The sequence below is a fragment of the Papio anubis genome, chromosome 12 (genome assembly GCF_008728515.1).
Source record: "Papio anubis isolate 15944 chromosome 12, Panubis1.0, whole genome shotgun sequence".
Classification (NCBI taxonomy): domain Eukaryota; kingdom Metazoa; phylum Chordata; class Mammalia; order Primates; family Cercopithecidae; genus Papio; species Papio anubis.
The window spans coordinates 25,940,408-25,961,097 of NC_044987.1; the positions used below are offsets into that span (position 1 = coordinate 25,940,408).

The 20,690-nt window shown below is 37.4% G+C and overlaps 1 protein-coding gene across 7 annotated transcripts in view; it reads left to right on the forward strand.

The window, feature by feature from the left end:
* Positions 1-20,690, forward strand: part of C12H11orf65 (chromosome 12 C11orf65 homolog) — a 152,594-nt gene that overhangs the window by 39,097 nt on the left and 92,807 nt on the right. For 6 of the 7 annotated variants that reach the window (XM_021926511.2, XM_021926512.2, XM_021926513.2 and 3 more), the window contains 3 exons: positions 12,217-12,270; positions 12,403-12,603; positions 13,802-13,932. In XM_021926511.2, coding sequence (XP_021782203.2) covers positions 12,217-12,270; positions 12,403-12,603; positions 13,802-13,932 — 386 coding nt within the window. The remainder of the gene's footprint in view (positions 1-12,216; positions 12,271-12,402; positions 12,604-13,801; positions 13,933-20,690) is intronic. The other variant, XM_009187207.4, reaches the window with a different exon arrangement.

Below are 20,690 nucleotides of genomic sequence, written 5' to 3' on the forward strand. Positions count from 1 at the left end.
GCTTACATTGCAGTTCAAACTCTTTTTCTGCCTAGTTCTTCTTCCCTCCCCTTTCTTCCATAGGTATTGAGCCCTAATAAACCTGTGGCACTCAAACTTCATATAAGCATCTTCTTTTGGAAAACCTAATTTAAAATATTATTTAGTTCTTCTAAATTTTCTCTCAACAAATGCTTTATAGTTTTCTATAGAGAGGCCTTGCATCTCTTTTGTTAGGTTTATAACTTGCTTTTTAATGCTCCTATAAATGGTAATTACAAAATTTTTGTTTTCTTATTTTTGATGCTATTATGTAGAAAGACAATCAATTTTTGTATATTAGCTTTGTTCCCAACAACTTTGCAATCCTCATTTATTAATTCTAATAATGTGTACATTGATTATTTTGGATTTTCAATATAAACAATCATGACATCCTCAATGAGTTTGTTTTTCCCTTTTCAAGCACAATACATTTTATTTCTTTTGCTTGCCAATATACACTGGCTGGAGTCTTCAGTAATGGTGAATAGAAGTTATAACCACTGTCTTATTCTGGATTTCAGAGGGAAGGATCAATATTTCATCATTAAGTATGAGGTGTGCTATTTTTGTTTGTTTGTTATAGAATCCTTTTATCTGATTAAGGAAGTTTCCTTGTATTCCTGTTGAGCTAAAAGAATTTTTTAATTTTGTTTTTAGAGGCCAGGTCTCACTCTGTTACCCAGACTGGAGTGCAGTGGTGCCATCATAGCTCACTACAGCCTCAACCTCGTGGGCTCAAGTGGTCCTTCCACCTCAGCCTCCCAAGTAGCTGGGACCCCAGGTGTGGGCCACCATGCCCAACTAATTTTTTAAAAGTTTTTTTGTAGGGACAGAGTCTTCTTATGTTGCCCAGACCGGTCTCAAATTCTTGTCCTCAAGCAATCCTCCTGCCTTGCTTGGCCTTTGAAAGTGCTAGCATTATAGACGTGAGCCACCGTGCCCAGACAAGAGTTTTTTTAGAAATCCAAGAGCAGATGCTAAATTTTATGAGACCTTTTTTGCTTTAATTAAGATACTATTTTTCTTTTGTTCTTATTTTTTGTTTGAATGTTAAATCTTCTTAGCATTCCTAGAATAGGTACATTTTGGTTATAATTATCTTATCCCTTTGAAATATCACTGAATTTAGGTTGCTAATATTTGGTATAAATATTTGCACCTGTGTTTCTGCAGCACATGTAATTTACTGTCTTTGTCAGATTTTGGTATCACATTTAACTGGCCTCCTAAGACAAATTGGGAATGTTTTCACTCTTTTTACTTTCTGAATTTCTTTTTCACATTGTTATTTTGTCCTTAAATGTACTTTGTAAGGATTTACTAATAAAGCTATCTGTGCCAGGAGTTTTCTCCATGAAAAGATTTTAAATTACAATTTAGAATTATAGTTCTATTTCTATTTTGTATTTCTTCTTGTGCTAGCTTTCATAAGTTATATTTTTCTAGGAAGTTTTCATATAAATTTTTAAATTTATTAGCTTAAAATTATTCATAATACCTCTTATGATCTTTCTAATGTCTTAGAATCTGTAATAGTTATCTTTATTTTATTCCTAGTATTGGTTATTTGCGTCTCCTCTTTTTATTCTTGAGCAGTCTCTTTGGAGTTTATTACTTTTGTTAGTCTTTTCCAAAAACAATTTTTAGCTTTGTTGTTTCTTTGTATTGTTCATTTGTGTCCTACCTCATCATTTTCTGCTGTTTATTATTCCCTTCTTTATATTTTCTTTGAATCTTGTTTGCTGTTGTTTTTCCAACTTTTTGAAATGGATGCTGAATTTACTGATTTGTAGCCTTTTCTGGTATATGTATTTAAGAACATAAATTTTTATCTAAGAATGGTTTTAGTTGCAGCTTACAAGTTTTGATATGTCATATTTTCATATCAAATTCAATTTAAAATATTTTAAAATTTCTACTTTATTTCAGTTATTTAGAATTGTACTTTTAAATTCCTGGACATTTGGAAATTAGCCAGTTATCTTTTTGTCCTCAGCCCTTATCTTGATTATGCTGTACTTTCAATCCTCTGTTAATTGTCTATTTTTAATAAATTTTTATCTGTACTTGAAAAGAATATATGTTTTCTAGTTATTGAGCATAGTAGTGCATGGATGTCAGTTAGGTCAAGTTTTTCAGTTATGTTGATAAATCTTCTATAGCCTTACTGAATATTTTTGTCTAGTTATACTATCAGTTACTGAGAGATATGTATTAAAAGCTTGCACTATGACTGAATATATGTCTATTTTTCTGGTAGTTTATATATATTTGAGACCATGTTATTAAGTGAATACTTAAGGTTATCATATCTTTCTTGAATTGAACCTTTTATCGTTATAAAGTGTATCCCTTAAGGTCTCAAATTTCTGGTATTAATACAACCACACCAACTGTCTCTTTTTTTTTTTTTTTTTTTAACAAATCAGAAAGTTTTATTGGCAGTAATATTGTCTTTCCTTTTTTTATTACCATACTTTAAGTTTTGGAATACATGTGCAGAATGTGCATGTTTGTTACATAGGTATACACATGCCATGGTGGTTTGCTGCACCCATCAACCTGTCATCTACATTAGGTATTTCTCCTAATGCTATCCCTCCCCTAGTCCTCCACCCCCCGACAGGCCCCGGAGTGTGATGTTCCCCTCCCTGTGTGCATGTGTTCGTTCTCACTGTTCAACTCCCATTATGAGTGAGAACATGTGCACACCAGCTGTCTCTTATTTGCATGGTATATCTTTCCTGTTATTTTACTTCCAACATTCTGAATATTTACATTTTTGCTGTGTCTTTTTGTAGGTAGCAGGGGTTTTGTTTGTTTGTTTGAGACAGAGTCTCGTTCTGTTGCCCAGGTTAGAGTGAAGTGGCAGTATGTATCTCAGCTCACTGCAACCTCCACCTCCCGGGTTCAAGCATTTTTGTGCCCCAGCCTCCCCAGCAGTTGGAATTACAGGCATGCGCCACCACGCCCAGCTAATTTTTTGTATTTTTAGTAGAGATGGGGTTTTGCCATACTGCCCAGGCTGGTCTCAAACTCCTGAACTCAGGCAGTCCTCCCACCTCAGCCTCCCAAAGTGCTAGGATGACAGGCGTGAGCCTCTGTACCTGGCCTGGCAGCAGGTTGTTAGCTAACATTTTTTATCCAGTAAGATACTCTTTGTCTTTTGTCATAACATTTACTTCATTCACATGTAATGTAATTACTGATATTTGGGAATTTAAATCTACCCTGTTACTATTTACTCTCTTTATGTCTCAGACGTTCTACATTCTTTTTCAACATGTTATGGCCTTCTATGGGAATGAGTTTTTTTGTTTTATGTTTTTCTCTATATATTATCATTCTTTTACACTTATTCAAGAGATTGCAACATGCATATTTGACTTATGAAATCATATATAGTTTTGCATTTTTATCTTCTCCCAGACAATGCACTTATTTCTCATTATCCCCTTTGACTTATATACTCTGGCTGTTATACTTTTAAATTCGCTATTGATGGATCTTATGGTAAGAGTACATTTAATTCAATAAGAAGCTGCCAAACTTTTTCCAAAGTTGCTGTGCCATTTTGCATTCCCACCAGCAAAGAATTACCGCTCCACATCCTTGCTAGCATCTAGTGTTGTCAGTATTTGAATTTGGTCCTTCTAACAGGTGTATAGAGGTATCTCATTGTTTTTGTTTTGTTGTTGTTGTTGTTTTGAGATGTAGTCTCTGTTGCCCAGGCTGGAGTGCAGTGACACAATCTCGGCTCATTGCAACCTCTGCCTCCCAGATTCAAGTGATTCTCCTGCCTCAGTGTCCTGAGTAGCTGGTATTCACACCCCATCACACCCGTCTAATTTTTGCATTTTTAATAGAGACAGGGTTTCACCATGTTAGCCATGGCTGGTCTCAAACTCCTGACCTCAAGTGATCCACCTGCCTCAGCCTCTCAAAGTGCTGTGATTGCAGGCTTGAGCCACTATGCCAGGGCCCTCATTGTTGTTTTAATTTGTAATTCCCTAATGACATACAACGCTGACCATCTTTTCATATGCTTATGTGTCGTCTGTATATCTTCTCTAGTGAGATAGCTTTACAGGTCCTTTGCCCATTTTTAATTCAGATTGTTTGTTTTCTTATAGTGAAGGTTAAAGAGTTCTTTGTATATTTTAAATACCAGCCCTTTATCAGATATGTGTTTTGCAAGTATTTTCTTCCCAGTTTATGACTTGTCTTTTCATTATCTTAATGCCCTTCATTGAGTACAACTTTTTAATGAAGTCCATCCTATCTATTATGCTTTTGGTGTTATATCTAAAAAGTCATTACCAAAGCCAAGCTCACCTAGATTTCCTCCTGTGTTATCTTCTAAGAGTTATACAGTTTTGCATTTGATATTTAAGTTTTCATCCATTTTCAGTTACTGTTTTGTGAAAGGTGTAAGATCTTTGTCTAGATTTTTTTTTTTTTCTTGAACGTGGATTCCCACAATGTCCAAATGGTGTTCCAGCACCATTTGTTGAAGACTATTCTTTCTCCACTAAATTGCCTTTGCTCCTTTGTCGGAGAATAGTTAACTATGTTTGTGTGGGTCTGTTTCTGGGCTCTCTGTTCTGTTCCGTTGATTTATTTGTCTATTCTTTTACCAGTACCACACTGTCTTGATTATTGTTGTTTCATGGTAGGTCTTGAAGTTGGGTAGTGTCAATTCTCCAACTTTGTTGTTCACCTTCAATATTGTAGTGGCTATTCTGGGTCTTTTGCCTTTCCACTTAAAATTTATAATCAGTTTGTCCTTATACATAAAATAAGTTCCTGGGATTTTGATTGAGATTGCATCGAATCTATAGATCAAGAAAGAAGGGAAGAGCAGACATCTCGACAATACTGAGTCTTCCTATTCGGGTGTATGGAATCTCTCTCCATTCATTTAAATCTTCTTTGATTTCCTTTATCATAGTCTTGTAGTTTCCCTCATATTGATTTTTATATATTTTGTTAGATTTATACCTAAGTATTTTACTTTTTTGGGTGCTGATATAAATGACATTGTGTTTTAAAATTTCAAATTTCAGTTGCTTATTGCTGGTTTATAATAAAGCAGTTGATTAGTGTATTAACCTTGTGATTCATTGGGATTTTTTAACATAGACGATCATGTCATCTGTGAACAAAGACAGTTCTTTTTCCCCCTTCTCAATCTGTATACTTTTCATTTTCCTTTCTTGTTTTATTGCATTAGCTAGGACTTCCAGTGTGATGTTGAATAGAAAAGGTGAGGGGACATCTTTGTAGGAAAACATTTAGTTTCTCACCATTAAGTATGATGTCAAGTGTATATTTCTTATAGATATTATTAAGTAGAGGAGGTTCCCCTCTAGTCGTAGTTTGCTAAAGTTTTTATCATGAATGGGTGTTGGATTTGTGCGAAAATTTGTTTATTATCCTTTTTAGTGTCCATGCAATCAGTAGTGATGACCTGTATTTTTCTTCTTTTTTTTCTTCACCATTTTCATTCTTGCCAAATTTTATTCCAAAAAAAAGGGGATGTGTGTGGAAGATTAAGATGTCCATGAAGAGTAACCCATCATCATGACAATAAAGTATTCAATTAGACAGAAATGACAAGGACCATTTCTGATATTAGTAATGTGTAATATCTGTCTTTTTTTCTTAGTTACCCTAGCCAGGAGCTTACCAATTTTATTGATCTTTTCAAGCCAGCTTTTTGTTTCTCTTCTCTCTAGATTTCTTGTTATCAATTTCATTGATTTCTGCTCTAATCTTTATTATTTATTTTCTTCTGCTTTCTTTGAATTTAATTTGCTTTGCTTTTCTAGTCCCTCAAGGCAGAACATTAGATTATTTCATTCAGATCTTTTTTGTTTTCTAATACACACATTCAGTACTATAAATTTTCCTGTAAGCTCTGTTTTTGCTGAATCCCTTAAATTTTAGTCAGTTATATTTTCATTTTCATTTATTTCGAAGTATTTTTAACTTCTCTTCAGGCTCTTTATTTGACCTACTTGTTATTTAGAAGTGTGTTATTTAATTTTCAAGTTTTGGAGTTTTCCAGCTATCTCTCTGTTACTGATTTCTAGTTTAATACTATTGAGGTATGAGAGTATATTTTGTATGATTTCTATTCCTTTTAAATTTGTTAAGATAGGCCCATATATGACAAATCCACAGCTAATATTGTACGGAACAGGGAAAAGTTGAAAGCACTACCTGTAAGAACTGGAAAAAGACAAGGATGCTCATTATTACCACTCCTATTCAGGACAGTATTGAAGTCCTAGCCAGAGCAATCAGGCAAGAGAAGGAAATAAAAGGCATTCAAATGGGAAAATAAGAAGTCAGAGTCTCTTTTTTTTACTGATGACATGATCTTATATATGTATCAAATGTTCTGACATAGAAGTGGGTGCTAAAAATGTATACACATGAATGTAGAGAGTGGAGTGATAGACAATGGAGAGTTGGAATGATGAGCTGGTTGGAGGGAAGTGGAGGATGAGAAATTAGTTAATGGATACAATGTACATTAATTGGGTGATGGATACTCTAAAAGTCCTGACTTGACCACTCTGCATTCTATGTTTGTAACAAAATTGCACATGTACTGCATAAATTTGTACAAATAAAAAAATGTGTTAAGGTGTGTTTTATGGCCCAAAACGTGGTCTGTCTTGCCAAATAATTTGTCTGTGCTTGAGAAGAATATGTATTCTGTTGTTCAAAGAAGTGTTTTATAAATGTCAATTGGATCCATTTAATTTGTGCTGCTGTTCAGTTCAATTATGGCCTTACTGGTTTTCTGCCTTGCTGAATCTGTCAATTCCCGATAGAGGGTTATTGAAATCTCCAATTATAATAGTAAATTACTATATTTTTTCTTGCAGTTTTATCAGTTTTAGCTTCACATATTTTGCTGCTTTGTTGTTAAGTACTTACATTATCATCATGTAATGCTCCATTTAGTCCTGACAATTTTCCTTGATCTGAATTTGGCCTTGTCTGAAATTAGTATAGCAGTTTGGTTTTCATTCTATTAGTATCATATGTCTTTCTTCTTCTTTCTTCTTTCTTCCTCTTCGATAAAGCCTCACTCTGTTGTCCAGGTTGGAGTGCGGTGGTGTCATAATGGGTCACTCACTGCAGCCCTTGACCTCCCAGGCTCAAGTGATCCTCCCGCCCCAGCCTCTGAAGTAGCTGGGACTACTAGTGCATGCCACCACACCCAGCTAATTTTAAATTTTTTTGTGTGGAGTCAGAGTCTCACTATATTGCCCAGGTTGGTCTTTGTTCTTTTCTTTGTTATTAATCTGTGTCTTTATATTTAAAGTGGGTTGCTTATGGATAACATATAGTTGGGTCTTGATTTTTTATTCACTCTGACAGTCTCTGATATGCCCTTTTTAATTGGTATAGGTAGATCATTGACATTTAAAGTTGTTGATATAGTTCAATTGATATTTATTCTATTTGTAATTGTTTCCTGTTTGTTGCCATTTTTTTTTTCTATATTCCTTTCTTTTTCTGCCTTCTCTGGTTTTAAGTGAGCATTTTATATGATTTCATGTGTATGTTTTACATGTAAATAGACTAAAGAACCCAAATGAAAGCAAAGGTTGTCAGACTGACAAAAACCCTATCTATTTATTATTTTTCAGGCATACTTTAAACAATAAGAATAGAAAACAATAAGAATAAGACAATGGAAAAATATACATCATGCAAACTTTAATTAAAAGAAAGTCAGACCAGGCACGGTGGCTCACGCCTATAATCCCAACACTTTGGGAGGTCGAGGTGGGTGGATAACTTGAGGTCAGGCATTCGAGACCAGCTTGGCCAACATGGTGAAACCCTGTTTCTACTAAAAATACAAAATTTAGTCAGGCAAAAGTTAGTCCCAGCTACTCGGGAAGCTGAGGCAGGAAAATCACTTGAACCCAGGAGGGGGAGGTTGCAGTGAGCTGAGATCACACCACTGCACTCCAGCCTGGATGACAGAGTGAGACTCCATCTCAAAAAAAAAAAAGAAAAAGAAAATCAGTGTCATTATGTTAGTATTGGACAAATTAAGCTTTAAGGAATAAAGTTTGTGAGCTATAAAGAGGGCAGTTTCATAATGATAGAGTAAGTTCAACAGAAAAATATAAAAATTCTGTACTTATAAGACAAAAATTTACATAATTACCAGAAGAAATATAGTAATCATCAAGCATAGTCAAAGATTTTAACACAACTCTCTTGGTAACTGATAGAAACAAGCATGCAAAAAAATTTAGTACAGATATTGTAGATTTTAAATTCTTTACCTGATTGATATAGAGAGAGAACACTGTTACTACTTTTGCAACACTGCAAAATGTCTGAAGTTCTGCAAAAGTAATGTTGTTTTTAAGTGCATAGAAAATGTTTCCCATAATAGATCACATGCTTGGATTTAATGAAAGTGTCAACAAATTTCCAAGGTTTGAAATCACAGAGAATGTTTTCTAGTGTCAGTGGAATTAAACAAAAAATTAATGAGAGTACAGAAGTAGAAAACCACCACATTTTTGCGAATTAAGCACATGAGATTAAATAATCTATGGATTAAAAGAGAAAATTAGAATATATTTTATACTAAGTCATAATGAAAATATGACATCAAAACTTATGGAATGTATCTAAAGTAGAGCTCAGACAGAAATTTATGCCTCTAAATGCAAATATTAGAAAATAAGAAAAATTAAAAATCAGTTTACCAAGTTTATACTTCAAGCTAGAAAAAGATAACCAAATTAATCCCAAAGAAAGTAAAAGGAAGGGGGCCGGGCATGGTGGCTCATGCCAGTAATCCCAGCAGTTTGGGAGGCTGAAGCAGGGGGATCACGAGGTTAGGAGTTCGAGACCAGCCTGACCAACATGGTGAAACCCCGTCTCTACTAAAATTAGTCGTGGTCGTGTGCGCTTCTGATCCCACCTACTCAGGAGGCTGAGGTAGGAGAATCGCTTGAACTCAGGAGGCAGAGGTTGCAGTGAGCCAAGATCGGGCCACTGCACCCCAGACTGGGTGACAGAGCGAGACTCTGTCTCAAAAAAAAAAAAAAAAAAAAACAGTGAAAGGAAGGAAATAGTGAAGATAAAATCAGGTATCAATGAATAGAAAGTAGAAGTGGCTGGCAGGGTGGTTTACACCTGTAATCCCAGCATTTTGGGAAGCCAAGGTGCACAGATCGCTTGAGCCCAGGAGTTTGAGACCAGCCTGGGCAACATGGAGAAACCCCTTACCTACAAAAAATAAAAAAAAAAATTAGCCTGTCACGGTGGTGCATGCCTGTAGTCCCAGCTACTTGGAATGGTTAGGTAGAAGGATCAGTTGAACTGGGGAGGTTGAGGCTGCATTTAACCATGATGGTGCCACTATGCAAGTAAAAGCCAGTTGGTTCACTGAATAGGTTAATAAAATTGATAAACCACTAGCATGACTGATAGATCCATATGGCCAATAAGCATATGCAAGGTGCTCAGCATGGTTAGTCATATGAAAATACAAATAAAAACTACAGTGAGCTACCATTATAACCCCACCAGAATGGCTAAAATTAGAAGGATTGACAGTACCAAATGTTGATAAGGAGACGGAGCAACCAGAACTCTCATATATTGCTGGTACAGGGTTGTTACAAAAATTTGGAAAACTCTTTGGTAGTCACTAGTACAGCAAATTACAGATGCTCCTTGGCTTATGGCAGTGTTATGTTAAGATAAACTCATCGTAAAGTGAAAATATCATAAGTAAAAACTGCATTAAATACACCTAACCTGCCAAACATAACTTACCAGTTTAACTTAGTCTATACTGTAGAGCAGCAGTCCTAACTTTTTGGTGCCAGGGACTGGTTTAGTGGAAGATAATTTTACCACAGACTTGGGATATGGAGGATGGTTTTGGGATGAAATTGTTCTACTGCAGATCACCAGGCATTAGATTCTCATAAGGCGTGTGCAACCTAGATCCTGTGCATGTGCAGTTCACAAGTGGGTTTGTGTGCCTGTGAGAATCTGATGCTGCTGCTGATCTGACAGGATGGGGAGCTCAGGCAGTAATGCTCCTGACGCTCACCTCCTGCTGTGCGGCTCAGTCCTAACAGGCCACGGACTGGTACCAGTCCATGGCCTGGGGGTTGGGGACCCCTGTTGTAGAGTATCAGTTGTTTACCCTCATGATCATGTGACTGACTGGAAGCTGTGGCTTACTGCCACTGCCCAGCATCACAACAAGAGCATCATACCACATATTGCTGGCCTGGGAAAAGATCAAAATTCAAAATTTGAAGTGTGATTTCTACTGAATGCATATCACTTTCACACCATTGTAGTCAAAATTGTAAGTTGAACCACTGTAAGTCGGGGCCATCTATATACTTATGTACCATATATACCTCATGACCTCTCATATTTCATTTCTGGGTATGTAACAAAGAGAAATGATTGCTATAACCCACAGAAGACATAAAAATGAATGTTCACAGTAGTTTTATTCATTTTAACCCAAAACTAGAGACATATCAAATGTCCAACAATAATATAAATTGTCATATATTCTATTATATGATGGAATGGTAGATAGCAGTGAAAAAGAACTAACTGCTGCTATCTACAACTACATACATGAATCTTAGAGATTTATCACAGATGCATGTTGAGCAAAAGAAGCCAAGCACAAGAGAGTACAATACATATGTAAAAATTCATGGAGCTGTACACTTAAGATCTGTCCACCTTAGTGAAAAAATGTATATATGTATATTATTACAGTTCAAATACAGAAAATAGGTTTTATAACAGGATCTCACACTTCATATTTGAATTCATAAAATTTTTAGTCAAGAGAAGATTATTTGGCAAAATTAATGTTGTCTTTAAGATTCTACAGTTTGAATAGCATCTATTTTCTGATCTAACCTAATATGATCAGGAGACCAGATTGAACTGCCTTCCGATAAAGGACCAAGAATTTTTTTCTCTACTTTCCATTTGGTGCAGCATACCAAACTAAAATCTAGAAAACCTATTATATACAATTCTTACATTATTTTATTTTATTTTATATATTTATTTATTGAGACGGAGTCTCTGTCACCCAGGCTGGAGTGCAGTGGTGCAATCTCTGCTCACTGCAGCCTCCACCTCCCCGGTTCAAGCGATTCTCCTGCCTCAGCCTCGAGAGTAGCTGGAATTAACAGGCACCCAATACCACACCCAGCTAATTTTTGTATTTTTAGTAGAGACGGGGTTTTACCATGTTGGCCAGGCTGGCTTCAGAACTCCTTACCTTAAACAATCCACCCCCCTCAGCCTCCCAAAGTGTTGGGATTACAGGTATGAACCACCACGCCTAGCCGAGAATTTTAAACATAGCTTTTTAAATTTAACAATAGCTAATTAGAAAAGGTCATCTACTGTTGAATTTAGGTTGCTCAGTCATAATTTTTTCTTTGAATTTACCTGTAAGATAATATTTTATATGTAATATTTGACGACTTATTTAAAAGTTAAATTTTATGAGTAAAAAATTACTTGGCTTTTATGTTTATATATTGTATAAAGAGGAAACAGTTTGGTATCATTTTTTCATTTAACATAGAAGCTGTATTAGTTATTGATGTCCATAAGAAATTAAGTACTTAGCTTATAAAATATTTACTAATTACAAAAAAATTTTTTAAATGGCTGAGCACCTTGGCTCATGCGTGTAATCTCAGCACTTTGGGAGGCCAAGACAGGAGTATCAGTTGAGGCCAAGAATTCGAGACCAACCTGGCAACATAGACTCTTGTCTCTACATGAAAAAAAATAAATAAATACAAAATTAACCAGGCATGGTGGTGCATACCTGTAGTCTCAGCTATTTGGGAGGCCGAGATGGGAGCACTGCTTGAGCCCAAGAGGTTAAGGCTGCAGTGAGCTGAGATTGTGCCACCACACTCCAGCCTGGGCAACAAAGTGAAATCCCATCTCAAAAAAATTTTTTAAACAATTTTTCTAATTTAAAATTGATTGTCTGAGGTTGGTTCACTTGACCTATTTCCTAAATAGTCAATATTTAGCAATTATTTAAAATAATAGAATGAGAAGTAGTGAATTGATACATACAGAATCCTGAAGAATAATATATAAGAATGATATATTTTCTTATAGGCAGAGCTTCTAGATGCTGCTGCTGGCATTCATGTGCGATTCAGATTAGGTGGAGTAAGTATGGATGAATGCTTATTTGGTAGTTTTAAGGCACATTTTTATGAAATTAAAACAATGTAATTTTTTAAATGTAAAACATTTTTGTAGTTAACATTACAATGGTTCTTTGAACTTTTCCATCTACAGGTTAAATTTCCACCTGATATATACTATAAGATTTTTACTCACAGACCTATTGAAGATCTGTGTGCTAACAGCCCTAGAAATTATGCAAAACTTCCAGCAAAGCATACATCTCATAATAAAAATGATCATCTTCAGGAAGAGGATCATAGTGGCTGGTATCATCGTATAGAAAACAATGGCTGGAGGCCAGTTTCTGATACAGTAAGAAAAATGTTAATTTTTAATCTTATGTATTTAGAAACCCATTTGTATTTTTGTATTTAATTTTAAAATTAATTTTAAAATTATTTTTTAAAATAATAAATCCTAGTAATTTAATTGATACATTTTGCTTAAGTTAGCTACTCGGGGGTTGCTAATAATACTTCAAGGCACAGCAATTTATCTTTTTATTACATTTAATTTTACTTTTAATTATCCACTTTGAATCTAGGCCATCTTTAGATACTCTCTGGTACTCAGCAGATTATATACTCAGTATGCGGATTGTAGAATGTGGTTGTTGAATATATTAACACTAAGTATGACCAGGCACTGTGGCTCATGCCTGTAATCCTAGCACTTTGAGCTGAGATGGCACCACTGCACTCCAGCCTGGGCAACAGAGTAAGACTCTGTCTCAAAAAAAAACAAACAACAACAACAAAAACAAACAAAAGAATATACCAAGTATGAAAAGTAAAAATGATCAAGGTATGAATTCATTCATTTGTTTAATAAACTATTGCATATCAACCATATACCAGACATTGTTCTGGATGCAGGGGATAGACTTAAGTAGTTTGCCTTTCAATTAGGGAGACAGTCAAGTAAACAGGATATTTCAGTACAGTGTAGTAAATACGTTAAGTGGTTTAATAAGGGCAAATATATAGTGTTTGGAAGGATTAACAAACTCTCCTTATTTTCTAGGGTATGTGTGATAGAGCAGGGGGAATGAGCTGGAGGGTGAATATAGACAACCAGTTAGGAGAAAGTGTCATAACGGGGAAACCACAAAGTCTTAGGACATGGTACAGGGACTGCTGCATTCCTGAAGGGTGGCTGTACTCCTTGAGAATTAGAGTCATCAAAAGCCATCAGCACTTAGAGTAGGTCAGGTCTATTCATATGAGAAGATGAGACACTCTTAGAATATATCTGTTTATCCATTCAACAAATACTTATTAAGTACCTCAGTACACTAGTACTTTGTTGGTCTATCTGTAGCATGTGCTTCTGAAGGCTGAGTGTACTACTCACCCGTCACTTAATTAGAAATACCTTGAAAGTATCTATCCTCTCCTCTGTTTCTATCTTGGCATATTCCTACTGAACACACAGAAGTTCTTTTCTATTGCCAGATAACCTCACAATCAATATTTAAACATTTTGTATATTCATTTTTGTTTCTCAATAGTTTTGGCTATCTACTGACAGTATAGTGGTAGAAGACAAAAAGGAAAGTGAATTCCATTTCTCTAAACTGAAGAGAAGGCAAGACTTGGAAAAGAAAAGAAAACTTAGAAAAATAGAGTGGATGAGGCAAATGTAAGTTGATGAAACACTTACTAAGGAAATATGTAGTATTTGGGGAAAAAAACAAATTTGAAATGAGGTATTGCTCCTCACAAGAGGGCATTAGCTGCAGGGGGTCTGCCCGCAGACCCTGACCCAAACGACGAATGAATAAAATGCACACTGACACACAGATACTCTGTTTTGCCCATCCTGCTGAGTGTCTGACCGCCTACACACCAAGAGAGGCTTGTCACTGCGGCTGGCCACCGTCAGCTAGGGAGACTCATATTTATTCATTAAGATTAGTTAACAAAAGCTTGAGTCAACGCCATTAGAGGGTAACTGACATTGTGGACTTCCCCAGTAAAAAGCACACATCAAAGGCTTGTCTTAAGACCACATGAGTAAACAAGCTAACTAGATAAAACTTCCCTACATCCCATTGTTTACTACTTTAAACTTTTTAACTAAAGGTAATGGGACCAGGCCACCTTCGGCCCGGTCTATTACCGAAGTCATGTGAAAACCCTTAGGCCTTCCAAAAAGGTTTTGTGGCCATCATAACTAATATTTTTCCCAGCAGCCTGATTGAATCCCAACATTGGAGAACTATACCGCCTGATTTCAAGACTTACAAAGCTACTGTAATCATGATATTGTAGTATTGGCATATAGACAGACATATAGGTCAATGGAGCAGAATATGGAATTGTGAAATAAACCCCCATGTGGCTGGGCATGGTGGCTCACGTCTGTAACCCCAGCACTTTAGGAGGCCGAGGTGGGCGGATCGCGAGGTCGGGAGATCGAGACCATCCTGGCTAACATGGTGAAACCCCGTCTCTAGTTAAAAGGAAAAAAAAAAAATTAGCCGCGAGTAGTGACGGGCGCCTGTAGTCCCAGCTACTCGGGAGGCTGAGGCAGGAGAATGGCGTGAACCCGGGAGGCGGAGCTTTCAGTGAGCGGAGATCACGCCGCTGCACTCCAGCCTGGGGGACAGAGCGAGACTCCCTCTCAGAACAAACAAAAGTATCAAAGACAGAAAGTGGAAGTTACAAGGCTTTTTAAGGCCTTATCTTGGAAGTCACAGCAACATTTATTCTGCATTCCGTTGGTCAAACTCAAGTCCTAACAGGCCTAAGGGGGTCAAGTAAAAGGTGGAACTCACAGGAAGTTCCATATACATTACAGCTTCACTTGCAGTACAGAGGGGAAGGGAAGTCCTTCCGCCGGGATAGAACCTCAAGTAGCATACCTGGTTGTATATTGTGCCTGGAAGAAAAGATGGCCAGAAGTACAGATCTATAGATGGATGGTGACTGATGGTTTGCCTGGATGGTCAGGGATTTGGAAAGAACATGGGTTAGAAAATTGGTGACAAGTGGTCTGGGGAAGAGGTATGTGCAGACTTCTCCAAATGGGCACCAAGTGAGAAGATGCTTGTGTCCTATGTGAATGCTCACCAAAGAACAATCTCAGCAGAGGAGAATCTTAATAGTCAGGTGAGCAAGATGACTCATTCCTTGGAATCAGTCTTTCCCCGCAGCCACTGCTATCCTTTCACTATCCAGCCTGGATGACAGAGTGAGACTCTGTCTCAAAATAAATAAATAAATAAACCCCATGTATATTGTTAATTAATTTTCAACAGAGGTGCCAAGGGAACTTAATTGGGAAAAAATGGTCTTTTCAACAAATTGAATATTCAAATGCAGAAAAATGAAACTTGAGTGTTATCTTACAGTATGTGTAAAATTAACTGAAAGGAGATCATAGATCTAAATATAAGAACAAAAACCATAAAGCATCTAAAAGTAATTGATGGAGAAAATCTTAGTGTCTTTTGTTCTGGCCAAGATTTTTTAAAGAGGAAACAGAAGCTAGGAACTATAAAAGAAACAATTTTAAATTTTACTTCATCAAAATTAAAAGCTTTTGTTCTTTGACGTGTTAACAAAAATAAAAATACAAGCCATAGACAGGGATAAAACATTTGCAAAATATATATCTGACAAAGGTCTTGAATCAAGAATATGTTAAAAAAAAAAAAACACCTGTCAGTCACATTTTAAAGTGGGCAAAAAATTTGAATAAACACTCCATCAGTGAAGATATATACATAGCAAATTAGCATAACTCAACCAGTGACTGTCATTAATCATTAGAGAAGTGCTAACTAAAACGATAATGAGATACCACTACACACCCACTAGAATGACTGAAATAGTCTGTCATGCCAATTGTTGGCAAGGATATGGAGCAAATGCCAATTAGTGTGTGTACTTCAGAAAACAGTTTGGCAGGTTTTTTTTTAAACAAGTAAACACACCAACTATTCTACCTAGTCATTCCACCCCTACATATTTACCCAATTGAAATAAAAACATGTCCACGGAAAGATTGTATGTGAATATTCATAGCTGGTTTATTTGTCATTGTAATAGCGAAAAACCAGAAACAGCACAAATGTGCATCAGCAGGTGAATGGATAAATAAGTGGTAGGATATCTGCACAAAGGAATACTACTCAGCAGTGCAACAGAATGAACTACTGATACACAGAACGACATGGACAAACCTCAAAATAATGCTGAATGAAATAAATCTGTCAAAAAAGAGTACATACTCTATGATTTCATATACATACAGTTCTAGAAGACATAAATCTGAAGTGACACAAAGCAGATCAGTAGTTGTCTGGAGATAGAAAAGAGGAAAGAGAGAGGGATTCCAAAGGAGTACGAGGAAACTTTGGAGGGTGATGGATAGATTCATTTTTTATGGTAGTGATGGATTTACAGGTATAATGGACATATCAAAACTGTACATTGTACAATTTAAATATGTGTAGTTTATTGTACATCAACCATACCTCAATAAAATAGTAAAATAAAAAAATTTAAAAATCTGTGCAGAAAATCCGAAGACTTCCCTGGCAGCTCTGGAGTGGTCCTTTATCTCATAGCCGCAGCATGGGTTGAGGGCAACCCTGGGTTCCATTGCAAGGGTCACAGGATTACAATGCCTACAGTACTACCAAATGCTTAACCCTGCCAGGTCTTTTGCACTAACATAGGGGGAGAAGAAGTAGAACCCTGAGCCCTGGGATTAGGACATTTGGGCAAACATACACAAGGCTAAGAATCTTGAACTTCCAAAGTGCCTTGTTGGTGTAGGGAACCCTTGCTCTCCCTTTTGAGGGAAGCAGCGCAGCCCTTTTCTGCATAAAAGCCTTCCAGTGACTGCAGTGGCACAGTTGCCACACACACGTATGCTGATTCTCCTCAGGATTCCTCCTCCACTATTTCTCATTGCCTTTAGCTCACAAGGAGGTTTGTATTTCAGGACAGCCCAGACAAAGGTACAGGGTCCACTCCAAGAGGAGATCGTTTATAAACCAGAAGAGTTACAAGAAATTACTAATCTATATTGCCAGGAGTCTCAGAAGCATTGTGTGAGGGTGGATTCTAAGGCTGTTAGATCAAGAGTTGGCTGAGCCAAATTTACTGATATGGCCATACTCACCTGGGATTGTGGATTTAATGTTTTGGCCAGAAATTATGTTAATGGTCTGTTAAGTTAGCTAATCAAAGCCTGATTTAGGTAGAGCCAACCAAAGCTCAACCTTTGCAAAATGCTGGAACTTCTCTGGTATACTATAGTGTAGCAGGATTGATAAGGAATCAGAGAGACCGATGGGATTGAGGAGGATATTTATTATTTTAGGTGTACCAGCCCAGTCGGATTAACATCCAAAGGACTGAGCCCTGAACAGAGTTAAGTTACCTTTTAAGCACTTCATGGAGTTGGGGGAGATCTGTGCAGGGGGAAGCATGTTACAGAAGCGAGAAACCATAGTTAATTCAATTAATTGAGACATGCATTACATCATTTCTTACTTTTCAAGGAAAACATGTTTTATGACTTGAGTTTGTCTAGTGACCTTGCAGCTGCACAGCTAGAGAAACAGGGTCTTTACAATGCCTGGGAAAGGAGGAGAGATAAGGCTCACTAGCCACAGAAAAACAGGCAGTTAATTTTTAAAGCACTCCAGCTCTTACTCCTTCTCAGAGGGAATTGGGTTTTCTTATGTACAGCTGAGTTTCTGTTTACACATTCTTTAATTTTTTTTAATTCCTGTTCCATTAGAAAAAGGATTTCTAAAAGTTCAGGGAATTGTGTGTTTGTTTCTGTTATGTGCAATCTACTAACCCACCATCTAGCCATCACCCCAGGAAGTCCCAGGAGATACCTTTTTCATCAAGCTATGAAGTAATAGCTTGGTGAAGGGAGCAGCATATTTCTTTCTCTCTCTCTCTTTTTTTTTCTTTGAGATGGAGTCTAACTGTCACCCAGACTGGAGTGCAGTGGCGCAATCTCGGCTCACTGCAACCTCTGCCTCCTGGGTTCAAGCAATTCTCCTGCCTCAGCCTCCCGAGAAGCTGGGATAACAGGCATGCACCACCATGCCTGGCTAATTTTTTTGTATTTTTAGTAGAGACAGGGTTTCACCATATTGGCCAGGCTGGTCTCGAACTCCTGACCTTGTGATCTGCCTGCCTGGGCCTCCCAAAGTGCTGGGATTACAGGCGTGAGCCACCATGTCTGGCCTAGGAGCAGCATATTTCTTGATGAACTCTGTGGTGGCTGTCCTTTACAAGGCTGGAGATGACAGTGGGGAAAGCTGTGATGGAACTGGTCCCTTTAGTTCACTGGGACTAATGGAACTTTGAAGTGGTAGAGGTCAGGTGATGACACAATTGATGACACAATTGCAGTGAGGCTTCCAGATGTGGCTTCTTCAACAGAGCAAATCAACACAGCGTCAGGTACCTGGTATGCTGCAGCTGACCTGGCAAATGTGTTCTTTCCCATCCTGATCACTAAGCAATAGGAGATGCAGTCTGCATTTTCATGGAAAGAACAGAGTGTTTTTACATCTTGCTCCCGAAAATATATCAGCTTTCCTGCTCTTGTCCCCAGGGGCTTGTACATCTGTTTCCATAGAACATAATGGCTGTCCATTACATTGATGACCTTACCTTGATTGGATGTGGTGAGCAGAAAATAACAGCTCCTTGGTGGCTTAGTAGGACAAATGCACACTAAAAGGAGGCAGATAAACTTTGCAAAAAGTTAAGGATCTGGCATATAATGGAAGCTTAAAGACATTTGAGCTATTCTTTCAAAAATGAGAGACAAGTTACTGTACCTTATACTGTCCATCTTGAAGAAGCACAACGCTTAGAGGCCCTCTCTCGATTTGAGAGCTAACATATGACATATTTTGGGGATGCTGCTCCAACCTCTTTACTAGGTGATCTAATAAAGCAGACTGGCTCCAGTGGGACATGGAGCAAGAAAGAGGTGTGTAGCAGATCCACAATGTGGTCAAGCTGCCCTACAACTTGGGCTTTATGGCCCAGCAGTCCCAACAGCATTAAAAATGTCCTTGGTAGTGAAAAACTATAGAGTCTCTAAAGAGACCTAATGGGAGGATCACAGCACAGACCTCTAGGGTTTAGGAAGAAGGTAATGAATTCCTTCCTCTGCCAGAAGCTATATTCCATTTGAAAATCTGTTCCAGATTTGCAGCTGGGTCCTGGTAGAGACTGGATGCTTGATAATAGGGTACCAAGTGCTATGATCATGAACTGACCTGGGATTTATCTAATCAATTAAACCATAAAATTGAGAGTATGTAGCACTGTTTCAGTATAAAATAATGCGGTCTATATGGGAATGAGTCTGAGAAGGTCCAGAAGGCCCAAGTAAGCTGCATGTGCAGGTGGCTCAGACTCCTGCAACTACTACTTAAGCTGCATTACCTCCACATTGTCTCCATACCTTTGGCTTCACAGAGAGTCCCCATGACAAGTTAACAGGGAGGAATATGTTGGAGAAAATAAGTTGGATCTGTACAGGATGCTGCACCATCTAAAAATGGACAGTTACTGATTTCAATTCCTCAGTTGGCCCAGAAAATGATCAAAAGATATCCTTCCAGTGAGCACAACTTCAGGTGGTATGTTTGGTTTTCCACTTCATTTGAAGAGGAAACAGCCTGAGGTAGGCATCTCATTGACTGTGCTGACCAACATTTGTAGTTTCCCAGCTGATCAACATTTGCAAAGAATAAAATTGGAAAATTGGTGAGTATAGGTCAGGGTAGAGGTATACTCAGAATGGATACAAAGTATATTTCTGTCCCATGTGAATGCTCTCCAAAGGGCTTATATGAGGCAGACAGCTCTCAGTATCAGATGGACAAGATGAACCATCTTATGAATGTCAGCTTTTCCCCCTGGCACCTCAGTGGTTGCACTGTGGAGTCTTGTCCAAAGTGACCAGGATTACAGGGATGGAGGCTTTATATAGACTCAACAACATGGTCTTTCCCTCACCAAAGTTGTTCTGGCTACAGTCACCACTGACTATATATCAAAGGCTATTGTTTTGCTCCCAGTAATGAGATATGCTGGCTAGTTGGTGACAGGATGATTATATTAGACCATTCCCATAATAGAGGAGGCATCCATTTGTCCTCACAATGATAGACAAATATTCTGGATATTAATTTTATTTCTCTGCCTGCATTACTTCTGGCAATAATACCTCTCATAACATAATGCATTATCCATCATTATTTTATTTCATACAACATTGCCTCTAATGGGGACCCATTAACAGCAAAGGAAGTGTGGTTATGGGCTGAGAGCAACAAAATTCCCCTACCATATGTGCCATCACCTAGAAACAGCTGGCTTTGACAGAGTGGTGGTATGACT